This window comes from Carcharodon carcharias, chromosome 12 (genome assembly GCF_017639515.1).
Source record: "Carcharodon carcharias isolate sCarCar2 chromosome 12, sCarCar2.pri, whole genome shotgun sequence".
Classification (NCBI taxonomy): Eukaryota; Metazoa; Chordata; class Chondrichthyes; order Lamniformes; family Lamnidae; genus Carcharodon; species Carcharodon carcharias.
In genome coordinates this window covers 139,599,836-139,616,504 of record NC_054478.1, presented here as the reverse complement: position 1 = coordinate 139,616,504, position 16,669 = coordinate 139,599,836, and the positions used below count along the sequence as shown (strand labels likewise).

Here is a 16,669-nt window from a genome sequence, read left to right as displayed (position 1 = left end):
AGCATTTCACTTGCATTTCCCCCAACTTAGTCTACCGTATTCGTTGCTCCCAATGCGGTTTCCTCTACATTGGAGAGACCAAACGCAGACTGGGCAACCGCTTTGCGGAACATCTTCGGTCTGTCCACAAGCATGACCCAGACCTCCCTGTCGCTTGCCATTTTAACACTCCACCCTGCTCTCTTGCCCACATGTCTGTCCTTGGCTTGCTGCATTGTTCCAGTGAAGCTCAACGTAAACTGGAGGAACAGCACCTCATCTTCCAACCAGGCATTTTACAGCCTTCCGGACTGAATATTGAGTTCAACAACTTTAGATCTTGAACTCTCTCCTCATCCCCACCCCCTTTCCGTTTCTTCCCCCTCCCTTTTGTTTTTTCCAATAATTTATATAGATTTTTCTTTTCCCAACTATTTCCGTTATTTTTAAATCTATACCTTTTATGCCCTTTTAATCTTATTTCACCCCACCCCCACTAGAGCTATCTGTACCATGCTTGTCCTGCTATCCATTCTTAATTAGCACATTGTTTTAGATAATATCACCACCTTCAACACCTGTTTGTTCTTTTGTCTGTGACATCTTTTGGATATCTGCTCCTATCACTGCTTGCTTGTCTCTATAACCCTTCTCTCTCCCCCCCACCTTGAACCAGCTTATATTTCCCCTCTCCTATTTTTACTTAGTTCCTTTGAAGGGTCATGAGGACTCGAAACGTCAACTTTGTTCTTCTCCGCTGATGCTGCCAAACCTGCTGAGTTTTTCCAGGTATTTCTGTTTTTGTTTTGGATTTCCAGCATCCGCAGTTTTTTGTTTTTAACATTCTTCCAGGTGCTCAGCAGCTGAGACTGGTGTTATGACCGATGCAGTTGGTAACGCAGAGTTATTTAAAAACCCCAGAGGGAAACTTTAAACAACTGTCATAACCTATAATTTTAAATGTTATGTTTGAGATGCTACACTAAATTCAGGAATCAGACCATCCGTTCTCGAGATTTTACAGTAAACTGAAACATTTTATTAATTTACACAGGTTTAAAAAAAAGTGTGTGTGTATATATATATATATATATATATAATATATATATATATATATAATATATATATATATATATATGGTTACAGATTACTACTATCATAACTTTTAACAAATTCCCAAACTAACCTCCATTAAGGCAGCAGCAACCCATGGACTTAACCAGGCACCAGGCAAATCATTTTCATCTTACAATTTCAAAATGAGGTTCTTTTTACTTTGGTTGCTGTGGAGCCAGCTGGAGGCTGACAGCTGCCATTTGATCTCACTTTGCCTCTGCTCTGCACACCTGAAAACTGCTGAAGTTATACCCACCACCACTGATTGAATTCAAAATTCAAATTCTCATTGTCTCACCAGCCTTTGAACTAAGCCCCTCTAACAATAAAACCCCTTTCATAGTACCAACTTTATTAGTAATATAAACACATGGGCTTGGTATCTGCTAGATAGGTGTCAAGTTTCCACCCCACTCCTTGAGTGCTCTATTCAAAAAATGCAAATGCACACTATCTCTCTCACATATCAAAACTAGTACACATCAAAGCACCCAGACTAGCTGTCTTTAATCCAATTAAGACACACCCACAGTTTAAACCTCCATTTTAGAAGAAAAACATTTTCCAAAATATTACGCACATTAATAGCTTCATGACACCGGGGTCACACGGAAGCCTGAAACATTAAAATGGGGTCACACCGGGAAAATGCTTGGGAAGCACTGGTGTAGTCACTGTAGGAAGTGTTTGAAATGTAACAGTTTTAAGTAAAAGGTTAGAGATATAACAGTTTCCAGGTAGAACAGAGACAGGGAAAGGGGTCAGAAAGATGAACATATTAATTAGGAGTAGGCCACTCTGCCCCTCGAGTCTGCTCTGTCATACAGTAATGCCTATTCAATTCAAAATCATGGCTGATCTCATTTTAACCTCAACTTCACATTCCTGCCTACCCCGATAACCTTTCACACCCTTGCTTATCAAGAATCTATCTACTTCTGCCTTAAAGATATTCAAAGACTCTGCCTCAAACACCTTTTGAGGAAGAGAATTCCAAAATCCCGCAGGCCTCAGAAAAATTTCTCCTCACCTCTGTCTTAATTGGGCGATCCCTTATTTTTAAACAGTGGCCCCAATCCCTTGATTTTCCCACAAGAAACATCCTCTCCACATCCATTCTGTTGAGACCCCTCAGGACCTTGAAGGTTTCAGTCAAGTCGCCTCTTACTCTTCTAAACTCCAGCGATACAAGCCTAGCCTGTTTAGCTTTTCCTCATAAGACAACCCGCTTATTCCAGGTATTAGTCTAGTAAACCTTCTCTAAACTGCTTCCAATGCATTTACATCTTTCCTTAAATAAGGAGACCAATACTGTTCACAGTACTCAAGAGATGTGGTCTCACCAATGCCCTGAGTAACTGAAGCATTATCTCCCTACTCTTGTATTCAATTCCCCTCACAATAAATGATGACATTCTATTAGCTTTGTTAATTACATGCTGCACCTGCATGCTAACCTTTTGCAATTCATGCACTCGGACACCCAGATCCCTCTGCATCTCAGAGCTCTGCAATCTCTCACCATTTAGATCATTTTTTTTGTCCTGCCAAAATGGACAACCTCACATTTTCCCACATTATACTCCATTTGCCAGATCTTTGCCCATTCACCTAACCTACCAATATCCTTTTGTAGCTTCCTTATGCCCTCTTCACAACTTACTTTCCTACCTATCTTCGTATCATCAGTAAATTTAGAAACCACGCCTGCCTGTAAGGCCAGTCCTCCCCACTGGAGGATCTCTGTGGATCTGAATTTGAAAACCACTCGTGTGGAAGAGCAGTAAATGGCAACAGACGAACCATTACCAGCACTTGCTGTCCAATAAAAAGGGGCAATGGTTATGATCTGAAATGGTTGAAGTCAGTGCCAAGTCCAGAAGTTTCTGAAGTGGTGGTGTTCCTTGAGCGTCTCTTGAACTTCATTGAACAGTGTTTGAGACTGAGGTCACAGTGGGATTGGGACAGAGATTTAAAATCGCAAGTGATCCAAAGCTTAGGGTCATACTTGCAGTCTGAACAGAATTGGGCAGCAAACTGATCACATCTGCATTTGGTTGCCCAAATGTAGCGAGAGACCGCATTGTGAGCAGTGAGTACAGTGTATTAAATTTAAAGAAGTTCAAGTGAATTGTTGTTTCACCTGGAAGAAGTATTTGGGGACTTGGATGGTGAGAAGAAAGGAGATGAAAGGGCAGATGTTGCATCTCCTGCACTTGCATGAGAAGGGTTCTGATGCTGGGGGTGATGGAAGAATCAATCAGGGTTTCACGAATATATGCTGGGAGGGGAGGGTGGCGGAAGCTGTGTTTGGTGATGGAGACAGTTGGGGTAGAAGATGTGGACAAGAGGAACCCATCATAGCTCTGAGAGGGAGAGGAAGGGGTGAAGGCACAAGTGTGGGATTTGTTTGCGGATGCGCAAGCACTCTGTTTCTATAACCATTATATATTGAAACCTGTTTGAGGTATACTGATCACCACTTGGGCACATATGGTTGTAAAGCATTGGTAGGTTCAGATATTCATGGCATTATATTTTTAGGATTCTCTTATTTAGAAGAAGTTGAGCATTTTTGATTATTAAATACCATATAAATAAAGCTTCAATTTATTTGAAATATTCTGGTATTTTTCACTTAGTAGAATGGGTATAATTCTTTCTTTTATTCAATCTTCATGTACAAATAAAATATTCTGTGTGGAGATGGGTCTTCGTGCACAAATAAGATCTGTGTGGGGATGGATGGAGAATCCTATAGAGTGGCTGACCTTTTAAATGTTTTGAACATACTTGGCAGTCTTAATCAGGTGGTCATTGCATATATGACACTCTAGATTAAAGCCATCAATCTGGCAGGAATGTACATGATGTATTATCCAGAACCTGTGTCAGTCCAATTGCGGCAGTCTACCTCTGGCTGATCATCTCCACAAGAAGCCAACTTCTCTGACCATTCTCTCCAACAACCAACATCCTCACCCTGAGTATGTAAGGAGTTCAAAGATTCAATTTCTAAAGTCAACTCTGTCTCTCCTTCACCGTGCCCCCCCCCCCAACTCTGTCTCCTTCACCGTGCACGCCCCCCCCCCCCCCCCCCCCCCCCCCCCACACTCACCCACCCACAACTAGCATGTAAAGTTTGCAGCTTCTCCAATGCTTCCTAGCCTCTTATCATCAAAGCTCACCTAAAGTTTCTTGAGCCTTATCCAGGTTTTTTTGCTGACGCTTAAGGGCAGGTGAATCTCTCCTGGGTCTTTTGGAGACAATGTGGCACTTATCTCTAAATCATATATTAGCGTATCTCAAGCACTTTAGCCATGAATGAACAGCTCCCTCTCTCCACCACCTCTCCCGCAAGATTGTCATACCTTATTGATTCTCCTCTTGCTTCCTTCTCCATACATTGCTTAGTACCACCTTCTACTGAAATGCCTTTCCTTTATCCTCACTCTATTGCTCCTCATCCTAGAAATTAAAGGTAGAAGGGGAGGTTATTTAGCCATCACATAATCCATTGCTAACTTGTACCTGAGCTAGCTATTTTAATCAAATTTTCCTGTATTCTTTAATGTTTTCTGATTCAATTACTTAACCAATTTCTTTGCAAATTATGTTTTTGACTTCATAGCTGCTTGTAGAACAAACATCTCAAATTCTAATAACCCTTTGTGTGAAAACATTTATTCTAATAATTCATCAACTATTGCAAGCAATCCATTATTATTTGCCCTCCTGAAGCCTTTAATTATCTTCAAAACATTTTTTAGCTTCTCTTTCTTACCCTCCCTTTTCTGAAAAAGGCCACAATTTTTCGAGTCTTTCTAGGTATTTAGGTTGAGCACATGATGAAATATGTAACTGTGCAGGATGGCATTAGTGAGAGAAAAGGAAGGAATTTCCCTCAGTGAGCCAGTTTTGATCAGGCTCACCCTGTAGCTACTTGTCCAAGATAAGGCAATGAATAAAGGAGGGCTGGTTAGGAGTAGGCCATTCAGCCCTTCATGCCTGCTCTGTCATTCAATAAGATCATGGCTGATTTGGTTGTGGTTTCAACTCCACTTGCCATCTGCCCTGCCATAATCCTTGACTCCCCTTGTCTATCAAAAATCTAACTAACTTTGCCTTGAATAGATTCAATGACCCAGTCTGCAATGCTTTCTGGGACAGAGAATTCCACAGACTAACAAGCCTCGGAGAAAAAATGCTCCCCATCTCCTCCTTAATCAATGGGCCTCTTATTCTTAAACTGTGTCCCCTCGTTCTAGTCTCTCCCACAAGTTGAAACATTCACCTGGTATCTACTCAATCAAATCCCCTCAGGATATCATGTTTCAGTAGGATCACCTCTCAATCTTCTAAACTCCAATGGGTACAGGCCCAACCTGCTCAACCCTTCCTCATAAGATAAACCCCTCACCCCAGAAATGAATTGAGTGAACCTTCTCTGAACTGCTTCGAATATAATTATACTTTCAGTAAGGAGACCAAAACTATACATAGATGTGGTCTTACCAAGCCCTTGTACCGCTGCAGTAAAACTTCACTACTTTTATGTTCCATTCCCATGTAATCAATTCCAACATTCCATTTGCCTTCCAAATCACTTGCTTTACCTGCAAACTAACTTCTTGTGATTCATGTATCAGGATATCCAGATCCCCCTGTACCACTAAGTTCTGCAATCTGTCTCCATTTAAATAGTATACTGTTTGTCTATTCTTCCTGCCAAAGTGGACAAGTTCATTGCATCCTTGTGAATGAACATTGTTGGTGCGAGTACAATGTAGGAGCTAAAGTCTCTCGAGCCATTCAGTTAAATTATGGCTGAAATTACTGATATGTCATGAATGTTTAACTCCTGAGCTTTGATTTTGAAAGTTGACTGAGGTCTGCTTGGAGATTGAAGTTTGGGCCCCGTCTGTTCATTAACTACTGTGGAAAAGAGTCATTCAAAACTGCAAAGTCACTATTCTGTTACATTGGATAAAAGTATGACTAAGCATTGCTTGATTGGAGGTCAAAACTCTGCCAGTCTTGTCAGACTTTTTTTAAGTGGTCAATGTATGGCAGTTGGTCAAATAGAGAAGAGCATAGTGGCAGAATTGGGTTCTTGGGTATTTGGTAATTTTTGAGATATTGAGTGCTAAATTGATATTCAAATATACAATGTCAATGATTTGAAAACAATAGGATTCAGTGACACTCTTACCCACAAAATAAATGTTCTCCCATGAATTTCAGGCCTATACTTAAGGTGACAGAAGATGCCAGTTCACCTTTTCCTGCCCTACCACCAGTGACAAAGTGGTATTGGTTGATGGCTGGGAGCAGAGCACCTGAATCCTAATTTGGGAATGGGTTGTGCCACAAGTATATCCAGAGAGATGAGTTTTAAAAAGTGGAAGAACCGCATTCTGTACATGAAATATGAATAGCAAAGCTTTATTTGGAGAAGTTGCTGATTCTGAAAATGATGTTATAGGATTGATGTTATCAATAGGTGTTGGGACAAGGGGAGTGATCGGGTTTGTGGTGGAGTGGGAGAGAGGTGATTCGGTGAGCAAAACTTAATATAGCATGATCACAATCCAAGGTGCAATACTAATATGAATCCAGCATTTAAAAACAATAAATTAAATGTCAAGATTTGCAGATAAAAAATGCTTTGTCGATGCAAAGGGCAGTGTGGAGGCACAGGCAGTTTGGCATTTAGACAACATGGCTTCTGCCCAATGTATGACAGTTTTAAAAATATGCCTTTATTGAATGAGTTGCTGACCTGTGTCCAATTGCACCATTACTTTCCTGTTCTGTGCTCTAGATGACATGCAAGCTGACAGCTCTCTGATTAACAGTGTTTGAAATACAGTACAGTCCAACTTATCACCGAATCTGTAGGCAGCAATTGTACATGCTGCCTAAAGAGGCTCCGTTTTAAAAAAAAAGATATAGGCTTCACAGAGATGAACAATTTTGGATGTATTTTAATGGCTCAAACTATTACCAAGGAATTTTGCCCATTTGAGTGATATTTTCTATTATCTTGCATCCTTCTATAATTTCAGCACGCAGATCGTAGTTGGTTTTATATATTTGTGGTCCAGTGTGCATAAGTCAGGCACACCTAACAAAGGACTTTGTTTCAGTGTTTAGCACTTTAATGTGTCCTTCACTTCAGTGCACAGGGGTAAAACGCAAATTACTCCAATTCTCTGCTCTAACATCTATAACCCTTGGCTTCAGTGCAAATGATAGCTTATGCAGGATGTCTATCTTAAGAAATATGAGCACTATACTGCCATTTTTTCACAGCACACAATCCAGAAGCTAAAATTCTATGGAGCAATTCTGCATGGTCAAAGGAAAAATAGTTTGGTTCAGCAACATATCATTTGTACGACACTGCAACAGAACCTCCTTTGGAAGTTGTCAGGAAACTACTCAGACCAGTTCAAAAAGTGCACAGGCCAGCACATGATAAAACCTACAGCTGGTTCATGTTTTTGAGTTACTCTGTATCATTTGACCATTCTCGTATAATCTTGGACAGAATTGAGCTACTTGGAAATCAGGCTTGGGGGATTTTGTTGTCGAATATTGATGATATATTCTTTATAAATGAACTATTTATCTTAATTATGCCATATTCATGTATTTTTGGGTTCTTGCCTACATTGGGCCAATTCTGCTCTGGTGGCGAACAAATTGTGCCATTCATTCATTTCACTTGGTTGCTCGCAGACTTTCTGCGAGATTTTATATTGGAATATTGCTGAAGAGAGACACCGGTTGCCGAAGCTTCTCATCTTGCACTCATCAGGACAAATGCAAGAATGCCAAATTTCAAACGATCACAGCAATTTATACTACAGGAGAAAAGCAGTGCGGATTAGCTGACAAGTCGACTCTGATTGACCAAGGTGTTGCCATGGAGAAAGCAATGGGGAACTATAGGCCCCTCAAGCTCCCGCTAAATTCAGAAAAAAGCACAAAGCTTGAACATCCTTTTATTTGCAGAGGAGAGGGTCCCTGGGTATGAATATATGTTGCTTCTAGCAAGTGTAAATGAGCCATGTTATGAGCTCGACTGATTATCTTAAATTGGTTGATTGGGCAGCACTTGCTAAACAATCACAGAATAGCTTTCAATTGTAGATGTTTTGTTTTGCATTTTGCATGCACCGGCTTGTTGAGTGCAGCCTGTATTCTGCCTATTACAAACAATCGAAGGAATGTGCTGTTTGATTTGATCAGCCAGTCACTTGGATGTAGGGACTACATACCTGATATTGCACCAGCACTGAAATTCATACATAATGTTGTTCAACTGTGTGGTAGGCAGAAGGTCCTTTTGAACTGATGGCAGCGTTCTGTTAGTGGAAAATACCACTTACGTAACCACTGCATAGTAGCAGCATGAAACGGCTTGCTTAACTTGCCTAAATTTTTGAAATACTTTGCCTTTCCAGGGTTGTTTAAGGTAGGCCAAGCGCTTTTCAGGTCTGAAACTGGTGACCATTGGCCCATTTGCGAGTTTGCATGAGACACACTGAACAGTGATCTGATCTGGCATGTTGAACAAGGGAATGAGTAAGACTGTTCCATCTGAAATGTGAATTTGAATGCAGGATGGAGCGAATTAAGGATTTGAAATGCATTGAAATTAGGGAGCCAGAATGGCACAGTGCCCTCCACAGAGCACCTGGGACTTGTGTAGAAGACAAGTGATTAAATGCAGTCAGATTAAATAATTGTTAATAAGCAGTGCAGAGCCTGAACCAGGAAGTGTCAGAATATTTGATTCCATGTCAAAGTGAAATAAAGGACACAAAAGCAGGATTCGGAGAATTACATCATATTATCTAATATATGCAGCACGGAAACAGGCCATTCAGCCTAACCCTTCCATGCCAGTGTTTATGCTCCACTCGAGTCTCCTCCCATCCTTCTAGTTGCATCTCTCTCTAACTTGAGGTCATACAAAACTCTGCTGCCTGTGCCCTTACTCGCATTTAAATCACATTCACTTATCACCTCTGTGCTCGCTGATCTACATTGGCTCCTGGTCAAGCAATGCCTTGATTTTAAAATTCTCACCCTTGTTTTCTAATTCCTTCATGGCCCTCCCTACCTCTGTAATATCCTCCATCCCCAAAACCCTTCGACGTATCCGTATTCATCTAATTCTGACCTCTTCGGCATCACCGATTTTAATTGCTCCATCATTGGTGGCCGCATCTTTAATTGCCTAGGCCTTAAGCTCTGGAGCTCTTTCACTTAATCTTTCCCTCTCTACCTCTCATTCTTCATTTAAGACATTCTTTGAAACCTACTTCTTTGACCAAGTTTTTGGCCATATGTCCTAATATTGTCTTATGTGCCTTGATGTTTAATTTAGTCTAATTCTGCTTTATAACCTCCTGTGAAGAACCTTGGGACATTTTATTACCTTGAAGGTGCTACATAAATATAAATTACTGACATAACCGACAATTTATTTCTCCCTTGTATGCTTATCTAGTTTTCTCTTAAATGCATTGATATTATTTGCCTCAGCTATTCCCTGTGGAAGTGAGTTCCACATTCTCACCTCTCTCTGGATCAAGAAACTTCTTCTGAATTCCCGATTCGATTTCTAGGTGACCATCTAATAACGGCCTCAGGAGGATGTGAAGGCTATGAAGAGGCAACAGAAAAGATTTACTGACTGGTTCTAAAGATGAAGGATTACAGTTACATGGATAGATCAGAGAAATTGGATTTGTTGTCTTTAAAGAAGAGAAGGTTAAGGTTCTAGAGGGATTTAAAATCGTGAAGGGTTTAGGTAAAATAAATAAAGAGGAACTGTTTCAGGTGGTGAAGGATCATAATGAGAGAACACAGATATAAGATGATTGGCCAAAGAACCAGAGACAATGCAAAAGACTTTTTTCATGCAATGAATGGTTGGAATTTAGAATGCACTGCCAGATATGATGGTGGATACAGATTCAGTACTCGCCTTCAAGATGAAATTGGGTAAATGCTTGAAGGAGGGGAAAAAAGTTGCAGGGCTATGGGGAAAGAGCAGGGAGTGTGCCTAACTGGATCTTTCAAAAATGTCAGCGCAGATTCGATGGACCAAATAGTTTTCTTCTGTGCTGTACTAATCTATGCCTACTTTCATTCTTCTTCACAAATGGAAATGCTCCCTCTGCATCTACCTTTCATAATGAGATCCCTCAGCCTTCTGTTTTCAAGAGAAAAGAAACCCAACCTGCTTATCCATTCCTGATATGTACAACCTTGCAGTTCTAGTATCATTCTTGTAAATCATTTTTCCACATTCTCCAGTGCCTCCATACTCTCAAGTGTGATCTAAGGTTCTGTACAAGTTTAGCATAACTTCTCTATTTTTCAATTCTATCGTCCTAGAAATAAACCTTAGGGTTGGTTGCCCTTTTTTTATGGCCTTACTAACCTGTGTCACTACTTTGTGTATTTACTTTCAGACCCCTTGACTGCACCAGCCCTTTTAGGTTTTCAGTTTCCAGGTAATGTGTGACCACCTTATTTATCTTTCCAAAATGTAATACTGGACACTTGTGTAATTGGCAAATGAATTTCAATATATACGCCTCTTTGCAAGGTTATTAATGTTGTCTTGCATTTTGTTGTCATCTTCCTCTGTATTGACCTTATCGAAAGTCATGGAAACCTAGATGTTACAGATATTGTGTTACCTTTGTCTGCTCCTTCTGTTAACTCTTCAAAGAAAGCAGTGAGGCTGGTCAAACAAGACTTTCTCTTTTGAAATCCACACTGACAATTTATGATATTTTTGGTTTCTCTATGTTTTTTTCTATTTTCTCCTTTATTAGGGATTCCACTATTTTCCTCCCAGCAAAATTAAGCTGACTTCTCTGCAGTTCCGTATACATGTTCTATCTTCCTTCTTAAATGTAGGTTTAACGTCATCTGCTAGTCCTCTGGTGCTTAAACTTTTTGCCCGGATGAATTATTAAATATGTGTAATAATGTCTCTGCTGTATCTTTCCTAAATTCTTTTAAAATTCCCTAATGCAATCTGCCTGTACCAGAGGTTTTGTCCTCTTGAGTTTAATTAGTTCATTTAATATTTCCCTCTCTTTTAAATGTGGTTATACTATTTCTAACCTCATCTGCCATTTCCCCCGATGCATCTCTTTGGTAAATACTGAAGCAAAGTCATATTTCTGCCATTTTGTTACTGCTGCCTGTAATTTTATCCTGACTCTGAGTGACCCTGTTCCCATTCAAACTTTACTTATGTGCCTGTGGAATTTTTTTAATGTTCCTTGATAATTTAATTTCATAGTTTCGCTTTGCCTTTCTAATTGCTTTTTTTGACTTCACTCCCACTCTCTTCATATTCATGTTCATAAATGCTGACCCAGCCAACGAAGACCACATCCCTTGAATGAAGTTTTAAAAATTGGTTGAGACCTGACTTCATGTCTTGCCAATTCTTCTCCCTTAACAGTTAGTTTAGGTTTTGATCCCTGGCTCCCCTCTCCAAACCTTATACTGTCCTATTACAGAGGTGTGTATGGTAAGTGTGTTGGATGTGATTCAGCTGAAAGTTGTTGGAGTTGACTGAAAATTTCAAGGGAATGGGTTCATGTTGCAGTCTGCAGAGTACTGTGGAAATAGTTTTTCATCTGGAGATAGCTGTATTGGTCATGCTGAGAAAAGTGAAATCTGTTAACTGGTAGAAACTCATAATCTAGGCCTTGTGCAACAGCTGGCCTCATCTGGTGATCCCTCCTTTCTCATGCAAGGCCCTGCATTAGATGAGTTCTCCTGTAAACCTCCCATTGTTCCATATTGGGGAAATATCTACTATAGGGGATTGTGATCTTGAGGGAAACAGAACTGTCCCCAGGCTGTGTTGCAGAAACAGTGTGGTTCTCCTAGCTCTTCATTGACCTCTGAGACTGCATGTTTGAATGGTAGCCTGAGACTAGATATTTGGAGGGACATTCTAATTTCCACTTCCTGCTGGGGATCATGAGACCAGGTCACAATCACAGGGGTTTGGGCTACACAGCCTTAGTGAGCTGTCCGCTAACTTTTGTAGTGCTTAATATCTTCGAAATTACTTCAGCAACGCCTTAAATTAATAATTTTGAGGTACTTAGCCCTTTCCTGTAGATGCTGAAATACCTCTCTATACTTTTTCTCAGAAACTCATAGCCTAACCAGGTAGTTTTGGGATAAAATGAAGGTTGACTTGACGACTGGGCTTGAAAATGACAAAAGCAAACAAATTTGGAACAATTATAAGCAAGTTGGGAATAAAAGTAATAGGTTTTGGGCTGCAAGAAGCCCAAGTGAAATTGAGGAGGGTGAAGAAATGGATTTGGATGGAAATGGGTGACAAAATTAGATTTTGCATCTTGAAATAACAAAATTTGAGTCATTTTTACATAATTGCAGTATTATTTCTGAAATTTTGTCTTTGCTCTTCCCAAACTTATTGACTTCAACTTAGATTTAGTTGAAATGGTAATCAGCAGCATTAATTGTTAAAAGAAACTTTTTGGTTGCAGATTTTCTGTGGATTCGTATAAAGTCACCCCACATCTGACTTGTATTATTTAAGTTTATCTCTGTGAACTTTAATCTTAGTTTAAATATCATGATAATTATTTTGTTGATAGTTGTAATTATAATCTTTCTAATTTGAGTGACTACCACAGATCTCGGTGTATAAGATGACCCTATTTTATTAATGCCAAAATGCATGTTTTGGCCTTTATTCGACGTGGAAGTCGACTCCCCCTCCCACCCCAATTTTTAGCTAACAAACGTACGTTTAGGGCTACTGTTACATTAGGAGTCAGCTGCAATTTTTCAGCTCAGAAGTACATATTCGGGATTATTCTTGCCTTATAAATTGGCGCATGAAATTAAGCAGTCGATACAGGCTGCAGGAATTTAAGATACGTTCGCACAGAGCCGACTGGGCATGGCAACCGATGAACAGAAATGGGTCCTCTTGCAAAAAAAAAATGAAGCATGAAGCTGGTTTCAAGTTAAAAGTTGTAACGTTTGCTAACTTGTCAAATAACTCCGCTGCATCGAGGGAATTTGGTGTTTGTGAAAAACTGGTGCGAGAATGGAAGGAGGAGGAATCCGACTTGAAGAAGATGCCCCAGTCACTGGTGCAATGTTGAGACCGTGTCGTCAGAATGGTTTCATCGTCACCAGAAATGCAGCATGTAAATATGCACTTAGTGGGCCAAATCAAACCCTGAGTCCAGCAAAGATTTTGGAGCAATTGTTAATTGGTGTAGCTGCTTTATGGAATGAGACTGTCTAATATTGCGGCAGAAGACCAAGATCACACAGACGTACAAAAGACCTCGATGCTAAAATATCAGTTTCAAGCGATTAATCATCAGACGCAGGTAAAATCATGTTATGATTGGGGTTCAGACTATTCTTGTAGAATCATTTTATTAAATAAAACGTGACATATTGAGTTAATTTTAATTACCAGTGTTTGTTTTTTCCCACATTTCAAAATGGCAACCACCCACACCAGTACTGGTGGTTCGTCTTTTCTACTCTGCATACAAGTTGACCCTGGTTTTGTTCTGACTATATATCATTGAATCCCCCACTAACAACATCATGGGGGTTACCATGGACCAGAAACTGAACTGGACTAGCCATATAAATACTGTGGCTACAAGAGCAGGTCAGAGGCTAGGAATAGTGTGACGAGTAACCTCTCTCCTGACTCCCCAAAGCCTCTCCAACATCTACAAGGCACAAGTCAGGAGTGTGATGTAATACCCCCCACTTGCCTGGATGAGTGCAGCTCCCTTAACACTCAAGAAGCTCGACACCATCCAGGACAAAGCAGCCCGCTTGATTGACACCACAGCAACAAACATTCACTCCCTCCACCACCGACACACAGCAGCAGCAGTGTGTGTACCATTTACAAGATGCACTGCAGGAATTCACCAAGGCTCCTTAGACAGCACCTTCCAAACCCACGACCACTACTATCTAGAAGGACAAGGACAGCAGACACATGGGAACACCACCACCTAGAAGTTCCCTTTCAAGTCACCCACCATCCTGACTGGGAAATATATCGTCGTTCCTTCACTGTTGCTGGGTCAAAACCCTGGAACTCCCTTCCTAACAGCACTGTGAGTGTACCTACAACACATGGATTGCTGCGGTTCAGGAAGGCAGGTCACCACTGCCTTCTCAAGGGCAGCTAGAGATGGGCAATAAATGCTGGCCCAGCCATCGAAGCCCACACCCGATGAATGAATTTTTTAAAAAAAAAACTAGAAATGTTTCGAATTTTCTATATTGTTTGGGTCCCCTGTGGATGAGTGTCTTTTGCTCAAGGTTTCACAACAGCTACTACTGTGTGAGATGTTCTGAGAACCAGGCCACCCTTGAACAGGGGAAGAGAGGAACACCAGGCATGGGAGTGGGTAATGCAGGGAAAGAGGGAACAATGGAGGCAGGGAAGAGGTCAGCGCCCAGGGTGGAGAGAGGGCAGGGTGGGTTTGGGTGTGGGGGGGTGGGATATACAGCCTAGTGCCAAACAGAGATTACTCAAAGGGGCAACAAACTCAAAGGCTCTATGCTTCGGCATTCTTAAATGGCATATTATCCTTGCCTCTGCTCAGCATCCACAATTCTATCCCGAAAACTCAAAGTTTTCGCACAATGATAGAAATTATAGCATAGGTGAAAGTTATTTGTATCTCTGTGCTAGTTTTCATGCTGTTCCAGTAACCCCATTTTCTCGATGCTTTTAGATTCATCATTATCAAGTATTTATCCCATTTCTTTTAAAATTATGTTCTAGTCTCCATTTCAATTGCACTTATAATGAAGCATTCACCAATGCTCTCTCCAATTATGGTCTGCTTCATTGTTTCAAGAATTCCAAATGGAGTTGATTACTGTGAAATCAGTGAATAGTTGGAATTCTGACTTTATATTGGAGGGGAAGGCCGTTATTGAAGCAAATGAAGATAACTGGGCCTAGAGCACTAAGCAACTCCTGTAGTGATCTTCTGGGGCTGAGGTGATGGTCCTCCAGCTCACAACCATCTTCCTTTTGTGGCAGATGTGACTTCCAACACTAGTGTTTTTCCCTGATTGCTGTTGACTTCAATCTTACTAGAGCTCCATGATTCCCTACTCGGTCAAAGATGCCTAGATGTCGAGGGCAGTCTGTCACCTTGACTCTGGAATTAAGTATTTTGAATAGCCAATTGTGGAGATGACAAAGGCATGGACGAGCATTTCAGCAACAAATGTCACAGGAGTGAAGTTGGGTGTTTAATGGAGGTAGAATTAAATAGTCTTTGTGATGGGAAGGACAACTCGAGTGGAATAAAACTCAGGTTGTCAACAGTCTGGTACTGTCTAAGATAAAAGTTGTGGAAGGGAAATGTAACTGATTCAGGGATACGGAATACATGCTGGGATCTGAAGGCTATGGCTTTGTTTTTTCCCCTGGAGGATATTGCACTCATCCAAGATTGAACATCAGGTGCACAATCTAATAGAACCCTGTTCCTCACATCATATAGTATTACAATTTTGAATGAGATGTTAAACTGAGGCCCCAACTGCCCTCTCGGGTAATGTAAAAAATCCCATGGCATTATTTTAAAGAGGAGGGGCATTCTCCCCGGTGTCCTGACCAATATTTATCCCTCAATCAACATCACAAAAACAGACTATTTGATCATTATCATGTTGCTGTTTGTGGGGTCTTGCTTTCCATAAATTGGTTGTTGTAATTCCTGTAGTACAACAATGACTACTCTTCAGAAGTACTTTATTTGCTGTGAAGTGCTTTGGGATGTCTGGTGGTCATGAAAGGCTCTATATGTAAGTCTCTTCTTATGGGCAAAAACTATATCAATTAACAAAAACAGAATTAACTGGAAAAACTCAGCAGGTCTGGCAGCATCGGCAGAGAAGAACAAAGTTGACGTTTCGAGTCCTCATGACCCTTCAACAGAACTAAGTAAAAATAGGAGAGGGGTGAAATATAAGCTGGTTTAAGGTGGGGGAAAAAACAAAAGGGAGGGGGAAGAAACGGAAAGGGGTGGGGATGGAGGAGGGAGTTCAAGATCTAAAGTTGTTGAACTCAATATTCAGTCCGGAAGGCTGTAAAGTGTCTAGTCGGAAGATGAGGTGCTGTTCCTCCAGTTTGCGTTGAGCTTCACTGGAACAATGCAGCAAGCAGTATCAATTATATACAACTATATCAATTAAGATGCTTGCAGTTGGCACAGAAACGGAAATGTTCACACCATCAGTGTGCGTTTGATTTTGTAGAAGAGCAGGGGAGTTATCCCCGGTGATCTGGCCAATATTTTTATCCCTCGATCAATATCGCGAAAAACAGACTATCACGATGGTCATTATCAAATTGCTGTTTGTGGGATCTTGCTGTGCACAAATTAGCTGCTGCGTTTCCTGCACTAAATAGTGATTACACTCCAAAAGTATGTCATTGGCTGTAAAGCAATTGAGGCATCCAATGGTCATGAAA

At 40.7% G+C, this 16,669-nt stretch overlaps 1 protein-coding gene across 8 annotated transcripts in view; it reads left to right on the top strand.

Annotated features, from left to right (window-relative positions):
* Positions 1 to 16,669, top strand: part of LOC121284757 (double-stranded RNA-specific editase 1-like) — a 300,748-nt gene that overhangs the window by 178,363 nt on the left and 105,716 nt on the right. For 5 of the 8 annotated variants that reach the window (XM_041200321.1, XM_041200325.1, XM_041200319.1 and 2 more), the window contains one exon: positions 10,590 to 10,631. The exons of the other annotated variants lie outside the window; for them this stretch is intronic. In XM_041200321.1, coding sequence (XP_041056255.1) covers positions 10,590 to 10,631 — 42 coding nt within the window. The remainder of the gene's footprint in view (positions 1 to 10,589; positions 10,632 to 16,669) is intronic. 8 annotated transcript variants of the gene reach the window in all.